Below are 23,326 nucleotides of genomic sequence, written 5' to 3' on the forward strand. Positions count from 1 at the left end.
AGGGCAGTATATGGGCTTCCTTATAAGTATCTCCATGTCTTATGTGAGCCATAAAATTCTGTGCGTCACTTTGGCAGTTCCAAGACATACTTGGTCCAGCTTGCATTGTGTTGCCAATACTACCAGATATTTGTCAAGGCCACCGCACTAAGTTTGAACAAAGTTCCCAACTTTCACTAGTTTAATTTCTCATATACATTACAGATTGGAATTCATTAAATGTACACATCAAAGGTAGATCCAGATTCAAATCAACTTATAAGTTGATCTTCATTGTTTGTGGTTCAAATAGCTTATGATATGTGATCATGACCCACCATTATTTTTTGCTGGTAACCCATAAGACAGAAGGATGCATATATTATATGCTTATGCTACAACTAGATGGGTTAATTATCAAACATGCCAAGCTTGTAAACAATCTTCCACAACCACCTATCACATGGTTTTGCTTTCATGCACCCCTGCCTTGTGGGAGCTCCATGAAATGGATTGTCTGGCCTTGTAAATATATAACCAAGTCCATGCTTTTCCCTTATACCCATCAAAAGAAAAGCATTCAACAATTTTCCTTTAGAATATAAAGGCTTCTTCCTTAATTTCCCTCCCAACTTTCAGTTCTTAAAGAAGATTAACAAGATGATCAGTACCAATAAACTTCTGAAATTGGCCAGGAAATGGCAGAAGATGGCTGCCATCAGGCGAAGAAGAATCACATCCTCACAAAATGTTGGAAGTACAGATACTGCATCAGTAGCTGAGAAAGGCAATTTTGTTGTGTACTCTACTGATAAAAAACGCTTCCTTCTTCCCTTGGAATATCTTAACAATGAAATCATCAAAGAGCTCTTGAACATGGGAGAAGAAGAGTTTGGATTGCAAAGTGAGGGGCCACTCACACTACCATGTGATGCAGACCTTATGGAATATGCAGTTGCTTTGCTTAGACGAAGTGCTACTAAAGATGTGGAAAGAGCATTGCTGGTGTTCGTAGGTACCAGTTGCTGCTCATCTTCTTTCCATTTCCAGCATCAAGCAATAAGCCATCAACTACCAATTTGCAGCTTCTGAAGAGTCACAATTAGATTTGTAAAGATGCACATACAATTGTACATTTATATATTTCATAAAAGAATAAAATTTTTTTGTTCCTGCCCAATTATTGTCAGTACCCATAATTTTCAAATCACAATAGATGAATTGTTGTGTCCAATAAATCAACCTACACATATCATTTTGACATATGAGAATCAGTTTAAAATGTATAACAAGAGATTATGAACCAAAATTAAAGGCTGAGTTACCACCGACACCCTTTTCCCAAGAAAATTACTGAAACCCCGTCATAAGGTATTGTCAAGTTTTTAGAATATTCCAACCCCATTGAAGTCAAAAAAGTCAGGATATAATCCCTTCTTTGACTCTTTGTAGCAGCAGAAGCAGGCATTAAGAGATTACTTCAATACATCATTAGAAGCTATCCATCAAGCAACGAAATTGAAAATATTATCAACACTTTGATTCATTATTTTTCTAATTTATAGGAGAAAGCAAAGCCTGCAAAAGTTTATGGACCGTTTAGCAGAAATCAAGGGGAGTGTTTCTAGCTCTATGACCACTGCAGAGGGAACCCAAGCTCAAAGAGCATCTCTTTTCAAGAAGTCAAGAAAGCTGAATAAACATCCAGCTCAAGTACAAGAACTGATCCATTCTTCAAAGGCTAAGCTTTTCATGATATCTGAGGAAGAGGAAGAATTAAAGATTGAATTTAGAGCTTGATTTTCAAGAAAGAAAAGCTGTTAGAGCATAAGAAGTTCACTGCACTTCAACCAGAAAGTAGATAAAGACTGGTATAAGGCATAAGAAAAGCTAGCTTCGGCTAATGCAAGTTGGAAATTGTTCAAAGAGTGCATCGAGTTATAAGCAGAACAATAATCTTCATTTAAACAAACATGGTTTCTTTTTCTTATAGTCTGTTTCTTTTCATTTAATTAATGTACTAATACAAAGTAATTATTTAGTAATAATATCTCTAGTCAAACTTATTCTTGTTCTCTCTACTCTAAAATTTTGTCCATTCTTTCTAGACAAATGGATTACCTCCAACTTAATTGTATTAGAGGGTCCCTAAGAGAAACATTTTTCCCATGTTTTGCAGATCTTACCAGCTGAACAGAAAGTGAAACTCACCCAAAAGAAGGGGAAAAAATCATGAGGCCAATGTATCGGTGTCATTAGGGAACACCGAAAAGTATGAAATGAAACTCACTAGGTAGAATGAAGTCTACTCATCTTCTTCATGATTCTAACATTTTCTATACATTTAGCTAGATATCTAGTGTTGCGTTTGCCTGTCGATTTCATTTTTTTACTTATTTCTTAATTTTCATATAGTAAAAAAAATTCTCTCACCATCAATGAGCAAGTCAAGGGACAAGGAAGTTAAATTGGCTGCCAACCAAGTTATAAGTATCTCAATGTCATATGTGAGCCACAAAATTCCATGCGTCTTTTTGGCAGTTCCAAGACATACTAGCACATATTTGTCAAGGCCACAGCACTAAGCTAGAACAAACTTCCAAACTTTCACTAATAGTTGAATTTCTTAAACACAGATCGGCTTTCATTAAATGTACCCATAGAAAATAGACCCAAATTCAAATGAGCTTATAAGTTTATCTTCATTGTTTGTGGTTCAAATAGCTTATGATATGTGATCATGACCCACCATTCTTTTTTGCTGTTAAACCATTAGACAAAAGGATGTATGTATTACATGCTTATGCTCAACTAGATGGGTTCATTATCAAACATTGCCAACCTTGTAAACAATCTTTTACAACCACCTAGCACATGGGTTTGCTTTCATGCACCCCAGCATTGTGGGAGCTCCATGAAATGGATTGTCTGGCCGTGTGAATATATAACCAAGTCACCTATTTTCCCTTCTACCCATCAAAAGTAGCATTCAGTATTTTAGAATCTAAAGCTTTCTTACTTTATTTCCCTCATAATCTTCCATTCTTCTAGACTAACAAGATGATCAGTACCAAGAAACTCCTGAAATTGGCCAAGAAATGGCAGAAGATGGCTGCTGTCAGGCGAAGAAGAATCACATCATCACAAAACATTGGAAGTATAGATACTTCATCAATAGCTGAGAAAGGCCATTTTGTTGTGTACTCCACAGATAAAAAACGTTTCCTTCTTCCCTTGGAATATCTTAACAATGAATTAATCAGAGAGCTATTCAGTATAGCAGAAGAAGAGTTTGGATTGCAAAGTGAGGGGCCACTCACACTACCTTGCGATGCAGATCTTATGGAATATGCAATTTCTCTGATCAGACAGAACGCTACTAGAGATGTAGAGAGAGCATGGCTTGTGTCCATAGCTAGCAGTGGCTGCGCATCATCTTTCCATTTCCAGCATCACGCAACAAGCCATCAACAACCAATTTGCAGCTTCTGAAGAGTCGTAGTTAGATTTATAAAGATTCATATACAATTGTACATTTATAAATTTCATAAAAATGCAAAATTTTTGCTCCTGCCCAATTATCATCACTGCCCATAATTTTCAAAATCACAACAGGATAATCTATTTTTAGTAATGGATGAATGCAGATTTTTGTGATTCCAGAGAAAATAAGCATACCTCATATTCTTGCATAGTTGCAGCTCTTAGGGGATCCATGAAGTTGGTGATTTCTGATGGTGGGATTTTCTTCTCTTTGTTTCGTTCTCATCATAAACTTTATAATTACTAACTTTTTCTTCATTTTGAATACCGAATTTTGGATTCAAAGAAAAATTATCTGATTTGTCACCAATTTTCAATCTTCTGAAGTGTTAGTTCCTTTTTCCTTCAGGAAGAATTATCATTGATTTAATTAAATGTATCCATATTTTGTATTTTAATCTTTTTATTAAATAATTTTTATTTTCAATGCATATTATATTGAAAGTAAGACCACCTATACATCCAGCAAAAAGGAGGAAAAGCCAAAGGAAAAAAGGTAAGAAAACACATATCAAACTAATAGTTTCTCCACCTTGAAGGGCAAAAGGACCCCTTGAAAACCACCAGCATTAAAAGATAGTGGATACCTAACAACTATAAAACAAAAAAAAAAGCTAAGAATATAAAAGAAACAACTATTTGTGAGCTATTTGAGGTTTATTTTGATAAAGAGTCAAACTCGAATTTAAATTTTAGTCTCATTTAGTAAATGAGACAAGTTTAATTTCTACGGTATTCGGTTCATTAAAACTTATGAACTCGACTTGTTATTAAAGAGTTCATGAGGAGACTCGCAAATAGACTCATAAATAGTTGAAGTTTATTTTGATAGAGTCAAACTTATGAACTCGACTTGTTATTAAAGCTTCAGGAAGAATTATCATTGTTTTCGAGTTCTGATGGTGGGACCCCTTGAAAACCACCAGCAACGGCTTGTCCTTAAAAGATAGTGGATACCTAACAACTATAAAAAAAAAAAAAAAGCTACGAATATATAAAAAATAACTATTTGTGAGCTATTTGAGGTTTATTTTGATAGAGTCAAACTCGAATTTAAATTTTAGCTGTTCAATGAATGAGACAAGTTTGATCTCTACAATATTCAGTTCGTTAAGACTTATGAACTCAGCTTGTTATTAAAACTTATGAACTCGATTTGTTTTCGAGTTCATGAACAGACTCGCAAATGGACTCGTAAATAGATTCATTAAGTAAGTTAAAATTAATATTATAAGAGAACTAAATTCAAATCTTACTTAAACTTTTATGAACCGAAACTAAATCTTTTAAAGTTCAGTTTTGTATAATAATAAAAATAATAAAGTGATTTAGTGACATTTCATATTATATAACGTGAAATATAAAGGACATAAAAGTGAATATAAATGATTGAATTATAATATCAAATCGACTAGTCATTTTAATATATAAAATAATTCAAATCACCTATATAAATTCATATAAAAATAAATCAATAATTAATATCTTGTTCGGTTCAAGTTGTGGATTTCAGCCATCCATAAGGTCAGTGTTAGCGGCCTACTTGGTTATACTTATGCAGACAACCACAACAAAGAAAACATATCAAAACAGCAAATACAAATTGCAAACACATATAATCGCACCAACATTAATTTTAGGATTGGACCACATCCACATTGGTCTCATATCTAGACTGCCAACCAAGTTCTAAGCATCTCCATGTCTTTTCTGAACCACAAATTCAGAGGCACAGTTGATCCATGTTGCAGTGTGTTACCAATGCTTCCATATATATGTTTGAACACTGTCTCCCAACTTTCACCACTTCATTAAATTTACCCATCAAAAGTAGATTCAGATTCTTGATGGGTTAACTTTCAAACATAAACAAACATGTCAACCTTGTAAACAATCTTTCACAACCACCGATCACATGGTTTTGCTTTCATGCAACCCTGCCTTGTGGGAGCGAGCTCCATGAAATGGATTGTCTGGCCATGTGAATATATAACCAAGTCACATACTTTCCCTTGTACCCATCAAAAATTTGCATTCAGTATTTTAGAATCTAAAGGTTTCTTCCTTTATTTTCCTCTCAACTTTCAGTTCTTATAGAATAAAAAGATGATCAGTACCAAGAAACTTCTGAAATTAGCCAGGAAATGGCAGAAGATGGCTGCTATCAGGCGAAGAAGAATCATGTCGTCACAAAACATAGGAAGTATAGATACTTCATTGATAGCTAAGAAAGGCCATTTTGTTGTGTACTCTGCAGATCAAAAACGATTCCTTCTTTCCCTAGAATATCTTAACAATGAAATCATCAGAGAGCTATTTAACATGGCAGAAGAAGAGTTTGGATTGCAAAGTGAGGGGCCACTCACACTACCTTGTGATGCAGACCTTATAGAATATGCAATTGCTCTGATCAGACAGAATGCCTCTGAAGATGTAGAGAGAGCAGTCCTGGTGTCCATAGCTAGCAGTTGCTGTTCATCATCTTTCCCTTTCCAGCATCATGCAACAAGACATCAATTACCAATTTGCAGCTGCTAAAGAGTCGCAATTAGATTTGTAAAGATGCATATTCAATTGTAAATTCATATTTTTCATAAAAATTGCAAAATTTTTGTTCCTGCCCAATTATTGTCACTACCCATAATTTTCAAATCACAAAAGATGATATGCTGTGTCCAACTAATCAACCTACACGCATCATTTTTTACATATGAGAATCAGTTTCAAATGCATAACAAGAGATTATGAACCAAAATTGAAGGCTGAGTTACCATTGATACAATTTTCCCAAGAAAATCACTGACACCCCCTTATATATTATTGTTAAATAATAACTAGAATATCCCAACCCCATCAAAGTCAAAAACTCAGGATACAGTCCCTTCTTTGACTCTTTGCAGCCACAGAAGCAGGCATTAAGAGATTACTTCAATCCGTCGTTAGAAGCTATCCATCAAGCGAATGCCTTCAATGAAATTGAAAATACTATCAACACCTTGACTCATCATTCTGCTAATTTATAGGAGAAAGCAAGCCCATATATCGGCCTCGTGATGTTTTTCCCCTTGTTTTTAGGTGAGTTCTCACTATCTGTCAGCTGTCAAGAGCTGCAAAACATAGGGAAAAATGTTCTCTTGGGGTGCCCTCTTGTACAATTAAGGTAGGGGTTATGAATATATTTTTCCTGAAAACATTGAAAGAATTTTAGAGTAGAGGGAATAAGAATAAGATTCTGACAGGAAAGGTTATTACTTAATTATTCCTTAATATAAGCACATCAACCAAATGAAAAGAAACAGACTACAAATAAAATAGAACCTTGTTTGCTTAATCAAATATTCTTGATCTGCTTATGACTGAAAGCATTCTTTGATTTCCAACTTTTAACTTAACTGTTTTGGAGTTTGAAGAAACTTTTATCTCAGGTTATATGATGATGAATTTCCTTTCTGTTACCTGAGAACTTTTATCAAGCAATGGCCAACCACCACAACCAGTCTACGAGTCATTTTGATTTTTATTTTGCTGTAATTTTTCATGTGTTCTAGTTCAGTTCTAATACTCAAAAAAATTGAAATAATATTCATTAATTATATTAAAATTTAAAAACTAAATATAATTTATCCTAAAAAAAACCTCATTCTAACTTTTTGCACATGAATAAATAGCTAAAATACTCAAGACTTTATTGCTTTTAAAATTATAAAAGAGTGCTCTATAATTTCAAGTATTTTTAATTTCAGGATCTGATATTGACTTTGTTCTATATCACTCTGTCACAAAAGTAAATATCAGATCCTGAAATAAAAAAATGCGAGAAGCTTGTAATTATTTGTATTTAAAAAAAAAACATTTTGACGTTAAAAAAAAGCAAAATCCATAATGGGGTTTACAAAATTTATACAAAATATTGCAGTATATCAAATAGGGAGCTCTGCCTCTCCTCCTCCCGGCATAGGCTGATTTGAAGAGCTAGGTTGAGCATCAAATTCTCTAGTACTTTTCTCAGCAGCTGCAGGTTCGAGCAAAGGACTGGGTTCCTCGGCTATCACTAAAAGATAACCATTCATGTCGGCCGTCACCATGTAGTTAATATCAGAAACTTGATTCCCACATCCAAATACGGGTTCCTCAGCTGGCACATAAAGATGATCATTCATGGTGGTCGTTTGGATGCTGTTAATATCCCAAACTTGATCCCCACGTCCATGGATGAGTTCCTGACCAGTTGGCATTAGAAAATGATCATTCATGGCGGCCGTCTCCATGCAGCTAATATCAGAAACTTGATCCCCACATCCATACATGGGTTGAAAGCCATTGCTATAATGAGAAGGAGGTTGACAGATTTGGATTGGTTGCACATTATAGGCAAAGTTGTTGTTGAATGTGTTGTTCATTGGCGGAGGATCATTGTCAACGTTATCCAAGATTGGCTGAGGAGGATCAGACCAAAGAGGAGGAAGCAAATAAGACCCATAACCATTCTCGTACTCTTGGGAAATCATCAAAGAATTATCACACAGTAGAGGTTGTGCAGTGGAAACATCATCAGCTTTTGGAATTTCTGTTTCAGCAATATTTAAAGTTCCTTCATCTTCATCGTTATTGTTTTTCTTGTCTTCTGCTTTATTGTTGTAGATCTTGCATAGAACCCATTCATCCAACTAACCCACAAAAAATATAAACACATAAAAATTGTTTTTTTTCTAGTTAAGATAATTTATCTATTGATTAGTTAACATAATTTATCTATAATTACAAGAATTTTTAAATTGAAAATCTCATTAATCATTCAGCTAAAGAAAAATATATTATAATTAATGAATGAATAAAATGTTAAAACTATGTAAAAAATTAATTAATAAAATTTTTAAAATTTTGAAGATGTTTTAATTAATATATTTTATAAAATCTGTGAACAAACTAATGAAATGAACTAAATAATAAATTATTTTAAAGAAAAAAATGATGAATACCTGCTTAGGCTGCAGTGGGTTTTTGCCTCTGGCCGTAGCGCCTGAAGGAACAAGGCTTTGATGAAGAAGATATTCATGCATCTTCCAGTTGGTTTTGGTTCCATCACGCTGCCTCCCCTCATAATAGTCCAAAGACTTTCTAAATCCCAGAGGTTTTTTTCCGTCTAGGATTGCTTTATCAGTTCCTGTAGCCTTCCAATATCCTAATTCCCCTGCGTTTCGTTTCGGTCTAGATCCATTCGGGTACTTTTTCTCCCTACTCGTGAAAAAATACCACTGGCTTTCTCTTTCTCTATTCAGTTTATAGGTTTCTGCAGCAAAACAAAGGGAAAAAAAAAACATGAAGAAGAAGAAGAACATGCACGTACGTGCATGCAAAATTAATACGACGTACCTGCAAGCTGTTGGGGGCTATAGTTATATAAATCAACCACATGAATCCTATTAGGAGGCAAGGGTTCATTGCTGATCTTTCTCAGTAAATAATAACGAATCAGCTCATCATCACTAGGAGCGAATCGATACCCAACAGGCAACGAGTTGAAATATCTCTCAACGTCATCGCTACTAGTACTGCAATCTGCAGCAACTCCTTTGTTCTTGTTCTGATTTTGTTCCATTAGATTGACACCAAACAGAAAATCAGAGAAGGGTTTTTGATGAACGTATGTGTTATGTGTGGGTGTTGAAATATTTATATGTTTGTGTCCATTTTTTCAGACCATTACACAGAAAAATTAGGTTTCCTTCTCTTAATGGAAATATTCATGAGGAAGTGTAATTAGATTAGGAAAAGGATTTTGAAATAATGTAGAGTTGTGAATATGTGGTCAGTTAATAGTTAATTAAATATCATAATAAATAGTTTTTTATAAATTATTTTTTTAATTATTAAATAATAGTGTTTTAACTAAATTAAAATACTGAATATTATTTTAAAATTAATTATTGAACAGAAAATAATAGATATTTTTTTAAATATATCTTATATTTATTTAAATGGAATCATAAAGGAATGTTTGGTATTGCTATTAAAGCTATCGAAATAAGCTTTTTTTTTTTCTATAAATTAAAGATATTGATGACCACTGGGTTTCTGCACCCCGGTCTGGGGCCAAGCCCACGATACCAGCCCATTATCTAAGAGACCCTCAAGCCTCATACGCACATCAAGTCCAGGCCGCTCAGCCTGAGAACCGGACTACGACCCATTTGCTCAACCAGGCCAGCCTAGCTCTTTGGGTCCGATGAACCAATCCTCTCTGGGCTCAGCCCACATCATATCTTCTGATCCAGCCCGAAATCAGGAAGAAGACCAGCTTATCCTTCATGTGGGACCACCCACACGCGCGTCCGGGAGAATCAGAGGTCGTTACGCATGGGGCAGTGATCTGATTTCCTCGTACGTCCAAATCAACGTGACAGGGACAGGTGGCCCAATAGCATGCATTCTATTACACGTCACTAGCGGACAAGAGAGAACATATAAGAGGAGAAATACTCTCCTCTAGGTCTAAGCTTTTTCCAGTTTTACAGAACCCTTGTAAAACCCTATTTTCTGGATCTCAGATCATCAGATATCTTTGATATAAAATTAACAAAAACAAGGCTAATTGTTTATGGTACACCTTTTCATGGATAATAGGTAATTTTTTTTTTTTAAAAAAAAAAGATATTTGGTTTAATATTACAAAAGAGATTAACAACGTGTTTGGATATAAAACATAGAGAAATAAACAATTTAACTAGATTTAACCGTATTCAGTTCAAATTGAAAAAATCGATCGAATTGAATTAAATTCAGTTTGATTTTTATTTTTTTAATTTAATTTAATTTTTATTTTTGAAAATTTTGATTATTTCAATTCGATTCAATTTGATTTTAATTTTTAATAAAAAATCATACTGAACTTATTGATAATAATAATATATTATTTTTAATAATATGGAGAGATTAGACCATAATTAAGATTGAAATATTTCAAGTTTAGAATATTAAAATTAAAGTGAAAAAATAAAAAATAAAAAATCTATTAAAAACTTTAACAAATCAAATTAAATCGAATTGAATTGAATCATGCGGATTCGATTCAAATCAACTTCAATTCGAAAATCAATTTGATTTAATTTTTATATATATTAAAATTTTGATTTTTTATCCAACCGAACCGACTATTAGCTTTTGAAGAGTTGTAATTAGATTCAATAACAATGTATTGGAATTGACACAATTTAACAGAAATCTAAATTCTTTTCTGCTAGTTTTATCTCCATAAAAATTAGTTTTTATAACTGAAATAGAGTAAAAAAAACACAGCCATTAATTAGATTCTCATCATTCCAACTAGGGGTGAGCACTCGGTCGGTTCGGTTCAAAATCGAACCGAACCGAATAAATCGAAAATCGAAATTTTAGTTTTTATGAAAACCGAACCGATTTTGGTCAGAAACCGAATCGAACCGAACCGGTCTGATTCGGTTCGATTCGATTCGGTTTGATCGGTTTCGATTTTTAATATTTTTTTAATTTTTTGCACTTTATTTTTAGTATTTTAAAATTTAATTAAAATATTTTAATTTTAATATAATTTAATTTCTCTATATTATTGAAAAAACATATTATTATCCCTAATCGGTTTGATTCGGTTTTTTCGGTTTTTTCTGATCAAAACCAAACTGAATCAAAATAACCGAAATTTCTGAAATTTAAAACCGAACCGAACTGAAATGTATAAAAAACCGAACCAAATTTTCAAATCGGTTCGGTTTAGTCGGTTTTTTCGGTTTGAACCGGATTCTGCTCACCCCTAATTCCAACCACTTCGATCTTCTTTTGTTTTTATGGTTCACATAGGCTATAGACTCATGAGCCCACCACACCTGTAACGACCCCAAAATGGACCGTCACCGGCGCTAGGATTCAGGTCGGCTTAAGGCCGCCAGAACCCGTAGCAAGCCTGCTATACTCTCTGTGTACCTGTAAACCTCATACATGATCATACATTTTTTTGTGAAAATAAAACTCTTTTCTGAACCAAGGCTTAACCTGTGCATGCACTATCTCTGTACTCTGTACTCATGTACTCTGTACTCTGTATCCCTGACTAGAGCTTGCTCTAGATGGGTTAACTCATACCTGTTAAGCCTGGTTTTCACATACAGGAAAACATATATACATATACAGATCATGTACAAAACATACATCACTAGGTCAAGCAACAACTAGTACATCTCTTTAATATTACATGTCCACTCTAAGCTATTACAGATCTCTTTACTTTTCCTGTACTCTGCTGGACTGTCCCTGTACACTGTACACTGAACCTGCAAAACTGGGGTTAAGGGAGTGGGATGAGCTCTATAGCCCAGTGAGTAGAACAGTAAATCATCTCAGTAAAATATGATCTCATGAAATGCACCATATCACAGACAAGCCACATCAAGAGTAAACCTGTCACCACATAGTCCCAGTAACTCTGTGCCAGGGCGTAGAATCGAGCACCTGGTCTTCCTGTCATATATGTATATGTGTATATAACACCTCTGTACTTACCATTGCCAGGGCGTAGTCAAAGGCTCCTGGACTTTGCTATACCTGCCAGGGCGTAGTCAAAGGCTCCTGAACTTCGCTATACCTGCCAGGGCGTAGTCAAAGGCTCCTGGACTTCCTGTCTGAGACTATTGGATCATTCAGCACTTACTCACATCACCAAATAACAATGCAATGCAACATATTCGTGACTACTAATGCACTCAACCTATGGCATAAACATGATGCATAAGATATGCTAAAAGCAGTTTGTGGTTCAATTAAAAGTCATAAGTTTAGTTCCACTCACCTCTGGCTATCTGGACTGACTGACTCTGCAGGTTCTGAACCTCTGGAGCAGTACTCACTGCTGCTCTCTCTGGTTCCTCTGGTCTGTACCTATACAGATGGACTCAAATGAGGGACCAAACAAGCGTAGAATAACTCTCTTAAACTTCCCCAAGAAACCCCTTAAACTCACTCAACTATCTCTGCAAAGCATGCAAAAGAAAGCTGGACAGGACACTTTCGGCGGCAGGTTCGGCGGCCGAATGTCCTCTCCAGAGACGAAACTCAAGCACCTTCGGCGGCACCTTCGGCGGCCGAATCCCCCAAACAGAGCCGAACATGCAAAACAGGCTGTGGCAGCCAAGCCACCATGCAAGAGGTTCGGCGGCCGAATGAACCTTCGGCTGCCGAACCTGAGTTCATCCAGAACTCAGCTTCAACGGCAAACCATCTTCTCCTTCCCTTCACCCATTCAAACCATACTCCTCAACACACATATACGCATGTATATGATCACAGGGGTCCAAAACTATCTAATAACCCCAAACAACAAATCAAACAAACACAGAAACATGTATACATGCATAACTTCATCAAAACCACTACTTCTCACTTAAACATGCATCTCTCTCCCTTACCTTCCATAAAACCTTCAGAAAACACATAAAAACATGTTCAAGAGCATCACTTACCTCCTGTAACACGAAGATGAACACTCTGAACAAGAAAAACGGACCAACTCTCCTCAAACTCTCAAACTCTCACAAACTTAGCTTTTTGCTTCAAACCATTCAAACCCTTGTGTACAATCAAAACACTCTGCATGAGCTGCTCAAACTCAGCAAATAAACCAGGGGAGACGTGGCCAACGTCTGGACATGAGCTGGTGATAACACCTGTCCAAAATGCTGACTAAGGGATACAAAACTGCTGGCTAAGCAACTCAGCTTCGGCTGCCGAATCGCATGCAAAACCATGCAACATTCGGGGGCCGAACTTACCTTCGGGAGCCGAACATTGGGTACTTTCGGCGGCCGAACTTATCTTCGGCGGCCGAACTTGGCTCCTCTGCCTTGGTTCATTTCAACTCAAAACTATCAAACTGTAAACCCATAAAACACATCATAACACTTAGAAAAACATAACTCCTACCCGTATATAGAATCCCAACACCCCGGATTCCACCAGACAATAGAAATTCCGGTGCCGGATTCTAGCCGGGTATTACATTCTCCCCCCGTTAAGAACATTCGTCCTCGACTGTTCCTAAAACAACAAAAACAAAACACAAGGAGGAAACTAACCTCAAAACAGATGTGGATACTGCTGGAGCATAGACTCCCGCGTCTCCCAGGTGCACTCTTCTAGATTATGGTGGTTCCATAGAACTTTCACCATCGGAATCTCCTTGTTCCTTAGCTGTCTGATCTGCGTGTCCAGAATCCGCACTGGCTGCTCTATATAGGTGAGATCCGTATGAATCTCCACCTCAGGCTCACTCAGAACCTGATTCGGATCTGACACAAACTGTCGTAGCATAGAAACATGAAATACCGGGTGAATTCTCTCCATAGAAGCAGGTAAATCCAGCTTATACGACACATTTCCGATCCTCTGCAACACCTCAAAGGGTCCAATGTACCGTGGAGCTAATTTACCTTTCTTTCCAAAACGAACCACTCCTTTCATTGGAGACACTTTCAGCAATACCCAATTACCCTCGTGAAACTCTAACTGCTTTCTGCGAACGTCTGCATAACTTTTCTGTCTACTCTGAGCTGTTCTGAGTCTATCTCTAATCATGGGCACCATTCTACTGGTAATGTCTACTAACTCTGGCCCTGCAAGAGCCTTCTCTCCTACCTCTTCCCAACAAACAGGGGATCTGCATTTCCTCCCATACAAAGCTTCATAAGGAGCCATCCCGATGCTCGCATGATAGCTGTTATTGTAGGCAAACTCCACCAAAGGTAGATGCTGCCTCCAAGAACCGCCAAAGTCTAACACACATAGGTGAAGCATATCCTCTATGGTCTGGATGGTCCTTTCTGACTGTCCATCAGTTTGTGGGTGGAAAGCAGTACTAAAATCCAATCTCGTACCCATCGCACTTTGCAGACTCCGCCAAAAGCGGGAGGTAAACTGAGGTCCTCTGTCTGAAACTATAGACACTGGAACTCCATGTAATCTCACTATCTCATCCAGATAGACCTGTGCCAACTTATCCACAGAATAGTTACTCCGTACTGGAAGAAAATGAGCAGATTTCGTGAGTCTGTCCACAATCACCCATATCGAGTCTATCCTGTTGGACGCTACTGGTAAACCCACTACAAAATCCATGGCTATGTTTTCCCATTTCCACTCTGGAATCGGTAATGGGTTAAGCATTCCGGCTGGTTTCTGATGCTCTAATTTCACCCTCTGACAAACCTCACAGGCTGTTACGAACTACGCCACTTCTTTCTTCATGGCTGGCCACCAATAGACCCTTTTCAGATCCTGATACATCTTGGTGGCTCCTGGGTGAACACTATACCTCGCATTATGAGCTTCCCTCATAATGTCTTCCTTCACACTGCCCCTATCTGGTACACAAAGTCGACTCCCATAGCGAAGGATCCCTTTACTGTCACATCTGAACTCTGCATTATTGCCTGACTGAACAGTCCTGGCAATTTTCATTAACTCAGGGTCCTCGTGCTGTCTCTGAGCTATCTGCTCCAGAAACACAGGTGTCACTCTCATCTGTGCTATCAACGCACCTGTACCAGACAACTCTAGCTGTAATCCCTCGTCAAAGAGCTTATAAAGCTCCATCACAACCGGTCTCCGCTCTGCTGCTATATGGGATAAACTGCCTAGTGACTTCCGGCTTAGGGCGTCTGCGACAACATTCGCCTTCCCCGGATGATACTGGATCTTACAATCATAATCACTGAGCAATTCGACCCACCTTCTTTGCCGCAAATTCAGCTCTCTCTAACTTAAGATGTACTGTAAACTCTTGTGATCGGTGAAGATCTCGCATTTAACCCCATAGAGGTAATGCCGCCACATCTTAAGTGCAAAGATAACTGCTGCCATCTCCAGGTCATGGGTAGGGTAATTCAACTCATGCTTCTTCAACTGTCTAGAAGCATAAGCTATTACTCTATCACTCTGCATCAATACACAACCCAATCCCACTCGAGATGCATCACAGAACACTGTGAACTCTTTATTACTGACAGGCAGAGCTAACACTGGTGCTGTTGTCAATCTCCTCTTGAGCTCCTCAAAGCTCTCTTCACACTGGTCTGACCAGATAAACTTCTGGTTCTTCTGAGTCAATTTGGTCATAGGAGCTGCTATCTTTGAGAAGTTCTGAACGAACCTCCTGTAGTAACCTGCCAGTCCCAGAAAGCTTTTAATCTCAGTCACTGTCGTGGGTCTGGGCCAGTTAGCTACAGCCTCTATCTTCTTGGGGTCTACCTCAATACCCTCTGCTGATACCACATGTCCCAAGAAGGCAATGCTCCGTAACCAAAACTCACACTTCGAGAACTTGGCATATAAACCATGCTCTCTCAGTGTCTGCAGAACGATCCTCAGATGCTGGGCATGCTCCTCTGCATCTCTGGAATACACTAAGATATCATCGATAAACACAATGACAAAGTGATCCAGAAACTCACTGAATACCCTGTTCATGAGATCCATAAATGCTGCAGGGGCGTTAGTCAACCCGAACGGCATCACTAAGAACTCATAATGCCCATATCTGGTCCGGAAAGCTGTCTTAGGCACGTCTGCCTCTCTGACTCTCAACTGATGATACCCAGATCTCAGATCTATTTTTGAGAAACAACCTGCTCCAGCTAGCTGGTCAAATAGATCATCAATCCGCGGTAAGGGATACCTATTCTTGATAGTGACCTTGTTCAACTGTCTGTAGTCGTTACAAAGTCTGAGGGATCCATCCTTCTTTCTGACAAAGAGCACTGGAGCACCCCAAGGTGAGGTACTAGGGCGGATGAAACCCTTAGCTACCAAGTCCTGCAACTGTTCTTTCAACTCTGTTAACTCTGCTGGCGCCATCCTGTAGGGAGGAATAGAGATAGGTCTAGTACCTGGCAGTAATTCAATTTCAAACCCTATCTCCCTATCAGGTGGTAGTCCTGGCAAATCGTCTGGGAACACATTGAGAAACTCTCGGACTACTGGTACTGTGGCTGGTTCCCTCACCTGACTATCTAGCTCTCTCACATGAGCTAGAAACCCCTGACAACCCCTCCTAAGCAAACGACGAGCCTGAAGGGCTGAAATCATACCTCTGGGTGTACCTCTCCTGTCTCCTCTGAAGACACACTCTGACCCATCCTGGTCTCTGAGACTCACTAGCTTCTCTCGACAGTCCAACGTAGCACCATATGTAGATAACCAATCCATCCCTAGAATGACATCAAAATCTGTCAAGTCTAGAACCACAAGGTCAGCTGGAAGGCATCTACCCTCTATGAATACTGGACTGAAACGACAGACTGACACTGCCACTGATGGGTCACATCTAGGTCCACTGACCCAGAGAGGATACTCTAACTCAGAACTGATCAAACCCAATCGCTCTATGGCTCTCGAAGCAATAAAGGAATGAGAAGCACCGGGGTCCATCAAAGCATACACATCTGAACACCCAATGATGAGATTACCTGACACCACTGTGTTCGACGTGTTAGCCTCCTCCTGTGTCACTGTGAAAATCCGTGCTGGGGCTACCGGATTTCCACCTCGGGAACCTGCTGCTGAAGTAGAGGCTACCCCTCTCCCTCTACCTCTGCCACTAGTCTGAGGCATGACTGGAGCTGCTGGCCGTACAACTGGCTGTACCACACTGCCTGAACTCATCTGCTGGGATGGTGCAAAAGTCATCTGCGGACAATCCCGAGCAATATGCCCTTCCTATCCACATCGAAAACAAGCTGTAGATCCCAACCGACAAACTCCTCCATGTGGTTTTCCGCATCGTCTGCAGACTGGAGCTGTGCCAGAGCTTGAGCCACTACCTATTCCCAGACCTGACTTAACTTTACTCCAGAACTTACTCTTTGTTCCTTTTGCTCTATCCCATCTTTTACTGCTTGGTGTGGGGGCTTTAGAACCCGAAGCCTGTGCCTTTGACTGTTTCTGAATATTGGCACTAGCTTCCATTTTCCTGGCTGCGTCTACTATCGTGTGGAAACTCTCCTTTTCTGCTGGAAGAATCAAGGAAGCATACCTGGGATGCAGTCTCATCGTATATCTCCTTGCTTTCTTCTGATCAGTATCATAGGCTTGACCCACGTACTGAAGCAGATCCAGGAACTTATCTGTGAATTCATCAACACTCATCTCCTCTGTCTGTCTCAACTGTTCAAATTCAATTACTTTCATCTCCCTCAAACTGTCAGGAAAAGCCCACCCTGCAAACTCATTGGCGAACTCTCCCCATGACATGCTGTCCATTCTAGGCTCCACATAATTCTTAAACCATTCTCTGGCTTTCTTGCATTTTAGTGTGAAACCTGCCATCTCAATGGCTCTCCTATCATCTGCTCCCAATTCACTGGTTATCATCCTAACTGCTCTGAGGTAATCAAATGGATCATCTCCCGTGTTGTATTTAGGAGCATCCAATTTCAAGTACTCCGTCATTTGGACTTTACCTCCAGATGAGCTAGGGTCATGTCTGTCAACAACAGGGGCTACTGGTTCTGGTGGTGGTACTGGGTCATTTGGCTCTAGGTGTGCTGCACTTGGATGGGTAGGGGAAGAGGGACACATAGGATATGGCGGATAGTAAGGATAAGGCATATAAGGCATGTAAGGAGGATATGGCACAAAACTCGAGTACTCCGACATACCTCCCATCGGATACTCTGGATAGCCAAAACCTGAGGTCTGACCTCCCTGCGACTCTCCCATACCTTCCTCAAAACTGCCTATACCCATGCTATCATCTCTAGATTGATCAATCTCCATAGCTTCCCTCCTTTCCTCTGATCTTCCTCCCCTAGCTGTTCCTCTTCTGCTCTCGTCGACAGACCTTCTAGGGTCTATTGACGTACCTTCCCTGCTAGATCTCTGAGACCTTGCCCTTGGCAATGCAGGAGGACGAGCAGCTGGTCTCTCATTCTCTGGTGGGACTCCAGTCAATCGAGCTGATCGACGAGTTCCTCGCATCTTTACTCTGGAAACACAACATATAACATACCACTTAGCACATAAACATCAATCATACACATACGACACTCATGGCATATCATAGCAGATAGGACTCAAGACCCTATCCTAGTGGACATGATTTCCTATTGTGCTTGACCACTTCTAACCTGTCTAAGCCCAACACTGTCTCTATAGGTCCGATCATGTGAACCTAGGGCTCTGATACCAATCTGTAACGACCCCAAAATGGACCGTCACCGGCGCTAGGATTCAGGTCGGCTTAAGGCCGCCAGAACCCGTAGCAAGCCTGCTATACTCTCTGTGTACTTATAAACCTCATACATGATCATACATTTTTTTGTGAAAATAAAACTCTTTTCTGAACCAAGGCTTAACCTGTGCATGCACTATCTCTGTACTCTGTACTCATGTACTCTGTACTCTGTATCCCTGACTAGAGCTTGCTCTAGATGGGTTAACTCATACCTGTTAAGCCTGGTTTTCACATACAGGAAAACATATATACATATACAGATCATGTACAAAACATACATCACTAGGTCAAGCAACAACTAGTACATCTCTTTAATATTACATGTCCACTCTAAGCTATTACAGATCTCTTTACTTTTCCTATACTCTGCTGGACTGTCCCTGTACACTGTACACTGAACCTGCAAAACTGGGGTTAAGGGAGTGGGATGAGCTCTATAGCCCAGTGAGTAGAACAGTAAATCATCTCAGTAAAATATGATCTCATGAAATGCACCATATCACAGACAAGCCACATCAAGAGTAAACCTGTCACCACATAGTCCCAGTAACTCTGTGCCAGGGCGTAGAATCGAGCACCTGGTCTTCCTGTCATATATGTATATGTGTATATAACACCTCTGTACTTACCATTGCCAGGGCGTAGTCAAAGGCTCCTGGACTTTGCTATACCTGCCAGGGCGTAGTCAAAGGCTCCTGGACTTCGCTATACCTGCCAGGGCGTAGTCAAAGGCTCCTGGACTTCCTGTCTGAGACTATTGGATCATTCAGCACTTACTCACATCACCAAATAATAATGCAATGCAACATATTCATGACTACTAATGCACTCAACCTATGGCATAAACATGATGCATAAGATATGCTAAAAGCAGTTTGTGGTTCAATTAAAAGTCATAAGTTTAGTTCCACTCACCTCTGGCTATCTGGACTGACTGACTCTGCAGGTTCTGAACCTCTGGAGCAGTACTCACTGCTGCTCTCTCTGGTTCCTCTGGTCTGTACCTATACAGATGGACTCAAATGAGGGACCAAACAAGCGTAGAATAACTCTCTTAAACTTCCCCAAGAAACCCCTTAAACTCACTCAACTATCTCTGCAAAGCATGCAAAAGAAAGCTGGACAGGACACTTTCGGCGGCAGGTTCGGCGGCCGAATGTCCTCTCCAGAGACGAAACTCAAGCACCTTCGGCGGCACCTTCGGCGGCCGAATCCCCCAAACAGAGCCGAACATGCAAAACAGGCTGTGGCAGCCAAGCCACCATGCAAGAGGTTCGGCGGCCGAATGAACCTTCGGCTGCCGAACCTGAGTTCATCCAGAACTCAGCTTCAACGGCAAACCATCTTCTCCTTCCCTTCACCCATTCAAACCATACTCCTCAACACACATATACGCATGTATATGATCACAGGGGTCCAAAACTATCTAATAACCCCAAACAACAAATCAAACAAACACAGAAACATGTATACATGCATAACTTCATCAAAACCACTACTTCTCACTTAAACATGCATCTCTCTCCCTTACCTTCCATAAAACCTTCAGAAAACACATAAAAACATGTTCAAGAGCATCATTTACCTCCTGTAACACGAAGATGAACACTCTGAACAAGAAAAACGGACCAACTCTCCTCAAATGTAATACCCGGCTAGAATCCGGCACCGAAATTTCTATTGTCTGGTGGAATCCGGGGTGTTGGGATTCTATATACGGGTAGGAGTTATGTTTTTCTAAGTGTTATGATGTGTTTTTATGGGTTTACAGTTTGATAGTTTTGAGTTGAAATGAACCAAGGCAGAGGAGCCAAGTTCGGCCGCCGAAGATAAGTTCGGCCGCCGAAAGTACCCAATGTTCGGCTCCCGAAGGTAAGTTCGGCCCCCGAATGTTGCATGGTTTTGCATGCGATTCGGCAGCCGAAGCTGAGTTGCTTAGCCAGCAGTTTTGTATCCCTTAGTCAGCATTTTGGACAGGTGTTATCACCAGCTCATGTCTAGACGTTGGCCACGTCTCCCCTGGTTTATTTGCTGAGTTTGAGCAGCTCATGCAGAGTGTTTTGATTGTACACAAGGGTTTGAATGGTTTGAAGCAAAAAGCTAAGTTTGTGAGAGTTTGAGAGTTTGAGGAGAGTTGGTCCGTTTTTCTTGTTCAGAGTGTTCATCTTCGTGTTACAGGAGGTAAGTGATGCTCTTGAACATGTTTTTATGTGTTTTCTGAAGGTTTTATGGAAGGTAAGGGAGAGAGATGCATGTTTAAGTGAGAAGTAGTGGTTTTGATGAAGTTATGCATGTATACATGTTTCTGTGTTTGTTTGATTTGTTGTTTGGGGTTATTAGATAGTTTTGGACCCCTGTGATCATATACATACGTATATGTGTGTTGAGGAGTATGGTTTGAATGGGTGAAGGGAAGGAGAAGATGGTTTGCCGTTGAAGCTGAGTTCTGGATGAACTCAGGTTCGGCAGCCGAAGGTTCATTCGGCCGCCGAACCTCTTGCATGGTGGCTTGGCTGCCACAGCCTGTTTTGCATGTTCGGCTCTGTTTGGGGGATTCGGCCGCCGAAGGTGCCGCCGAAGGTGCTTGAGTTTCGTCTCTGGAGAGGACATTCGGCCGCCGAACCTGCCGCCGAAAGTGTCCTGTCCAGCTTTCTTTTGCATGCTTTGCAGAGATAGTTGAGTGAGTTTAAGGGGTTTCTTGGGGAAGTTTAAGAGAGTTATTCTACGCTTGTTTGGTCCCTCATTTGAGTCCATCTGTATAGGTACAGACCAGAGGAACCAGAGAGAGCAGCAGTGAGTACTGCTCCAGAGGTTCAGAACCTGCAGAGTCAGTCAGTCCAGATAGCCAGAGGTGAGTGGAACTAAACTTATGACTTTTAATTGAACCACAAACTGCTTTTAGCATATCTTATGCATCATGTTTATGCCATAGGTTGAGTGCATTAGTAGTCACGAATATGTTGCATTGCATTGTTATTTGGTGATGTGAGTAAGTGCTGAATGATCCAATAGTCTCAGACAGGAAGTCCAGGAGCCTTTGACTACGCCCTGGCAGGTATAGCGAAGTCCAGGAGCCTTTGACTACGCCCTGGCAGGTATAGCAAAGTCCAGGAGCCTTTGACTACGCCCTGGCAATGGTAAGTACAGAGGTGTTATATACACATATACATATATGACAGGAAGACCAGGTGCTCGATTCTACGCCCTGGCACAGAGTTACTGGGACTATGTGGTGACAGGTTTACTCTTGATGTGGCTTGTCTGTGATATGGTGCATTTCATGAGATCATATTTTACTGAGATGATTTACTGTTCTACTCACTGGGCTATAGAGCTCATCCCACTCCCTTAACCCCAGTTTTGCAGGTTCAGTGTACAGTGTACAGGGACAGTCCAGCAGAGTACAGGAAAAGTAAAGAGATCTGTAATAGCTTAGAGTGGACATGTAATATTAAAGAGATGTACTAGTTGTTGCTTGACCTAGTGATGTATGTTTTGTACATGATCTGTATATGTATATATGTTTTCCTGTATGTGAAAACCAGGCTTAACAGGTATGAGTTAACCCATCTAGAGCAAGCTCTAGTCAGGGATACAGAGTACAGAGTACATGAGTACAGAGTACAGAGATAGTGCATGCACAGGTTAAGCCTTGGTTCAGAAAAGAGTTTTATTTTCACAAAAAAATGTATGATCATGTATGAGGTTTACAGGTACACAGAGAGTATAGCAGGCTTGCTACGGGTTCTGGCGGCCTTAAGCCGACCTGAATCCTAGCGCTGGTGACGGTCCATTTTGGGGTCGTTACAGATTGGTATCAAAGCCCTAGGTTCACATGATCGGACCTATAGAGACAGTGTTGGGCTTAGACAGGTTAGAAGTGGTCAAGCACAATAGGAAATCATGTCCACTAGGATAGGGTCTTGAGTCCTATCTGCTATGATATGCCATGAGTGTCGTATGTGTATGATTGATGTTTATGTGCTAAGTGGTATGTTATATGTTGTGTTTCCAGAGTAAAGATGCGAGGAACTCGTCGATCAGCTCGATTGACTGGAGTCCCACCAGAGAATGAGAGACCAGCTGCTCGTCCTCCTGCATTGCCAAGGGCAAGGTCTCAGAGATCTAGCAGGGAAGGTACGTCAATAGACCCTAGAAGGTCTGACGACGAGAGCAGAAGAGGAACAGCTAGGGGAGGAAGATCAGAGGAAAGGAGGGAAGCTATGGAGATTGATCAGTCTAGAGATGATAGCATGGGTATAGGCAGTTTTGAGGAAGGTATGGGAGAGTCGCAGGGAGGTCAGACCTCAAGTTTTGGCTATCCAGAGTATCCGATGGGAGGTATGTCGGAGTACTCGAGTTTTGTGCCATATCCTCCTTACATGCCTTATATGCCTTATCCTTACTATCCGCCATATCCTATGTATCCCTCTTCCCCTACCCATCCAAGTGCAGCACACCTAGAGCCAAATGACCCAGTACCACCACCAGAACCAGTAGCCCCTGTTGTTGACAGACATGACCCTAGCTCATCTGGAGGTAAAGTCCAAA

The 23,326-nt window shown here is 40.0% G+C and overlaps 3 protein-coding genes across 3 annotated transcripts in view; 2 read left to right on the forward strand and 1 right to left on the reverse strand.

Annotated features, from left to right (window-relative positions):
- The first annotated feature begins 562 nt into the window (after positions 1–562).
- LOC122724101 (auxin-responsive protein SAUR68-like) lies at positions 563–1,150 on the forward strand. Its single transcript, XM_043958658.1, has one exon. It carries the CDS (start codon positions 640–642, stop codon positions 1,069–1,071), a length of 432 nt encoding a protein of 143 aa, XP_043814593.1. The 5' UTR covers positions 563–639; the 3' UTR covers positions 1,072–1,150.
- A 1,685-nt stretch (positions 1,151–2,835) lies between these two features.
- Positions 2,836–3,550, forward strand: LOC122724100 (auxin-responsive protein SAUR68-like). The gene has a single exon (XM_043958657.1). It carries the CDS (start codon positions 3,040–3,042, stop codon positions 3,469–3,471), a length of 432 nt encoding a protein of 143 aa, XP_043814592.1. The 5' UTR covers positions 2,836–3,039; the 3' UTR covers positions 3,472–3,550.
- Positions 3,551–5,275: 1,725 nt separating this feature from the next.
- The window catches only part of LOC122724099 (NAC transcription factor 29-like), a 94,220-nt gene continuing 76,169 nt past the window's right edge, over positions 5,276–23,326 (reverse strand). Inside the window, exons 2-6 of the mRNA XM_043958655.1 lie at positions 8,896–9,136; positions 8,502–8,812; positions 5,894–6,053; positions 5,640–5,802; positions 5,276–5,533 (exon numbers count right to left, since the gene is read on the reverse strand). Of these exons, the coding sequence (XP_043814590.1) occupies positions 6,036–6,053; positions 8,502–8,812; positions 8,896–9,136 (570 nt within the window). The 3' untranslated portion in view covers positions 5,276–5,533; positions 5,640–5,802; positions 5,894–6,035. The remainder of the gene's footprint in view (positions 5,534–5,639; positions 5,803–5,893; positions 6,054–8,501; positions 8,813–8,895; positions 9,137–23,326) is intronic.

The sequence above is a fragment of the Manihot esculenta genome, chromosome 7, assembly GCF_001659605.2.
Source record: "Manihot esculenta cultivar AM560-2 chromosome 7, M.esculenta_v8, whole genome shotgun sequence".
NCBI classification, from domain to species: Eukaryota; Viridiplantae; Streptophyta; class Magnoliopsida; order Malpighiales; family Euphorbiaceae; genus Manihot; species Manihot esculenta.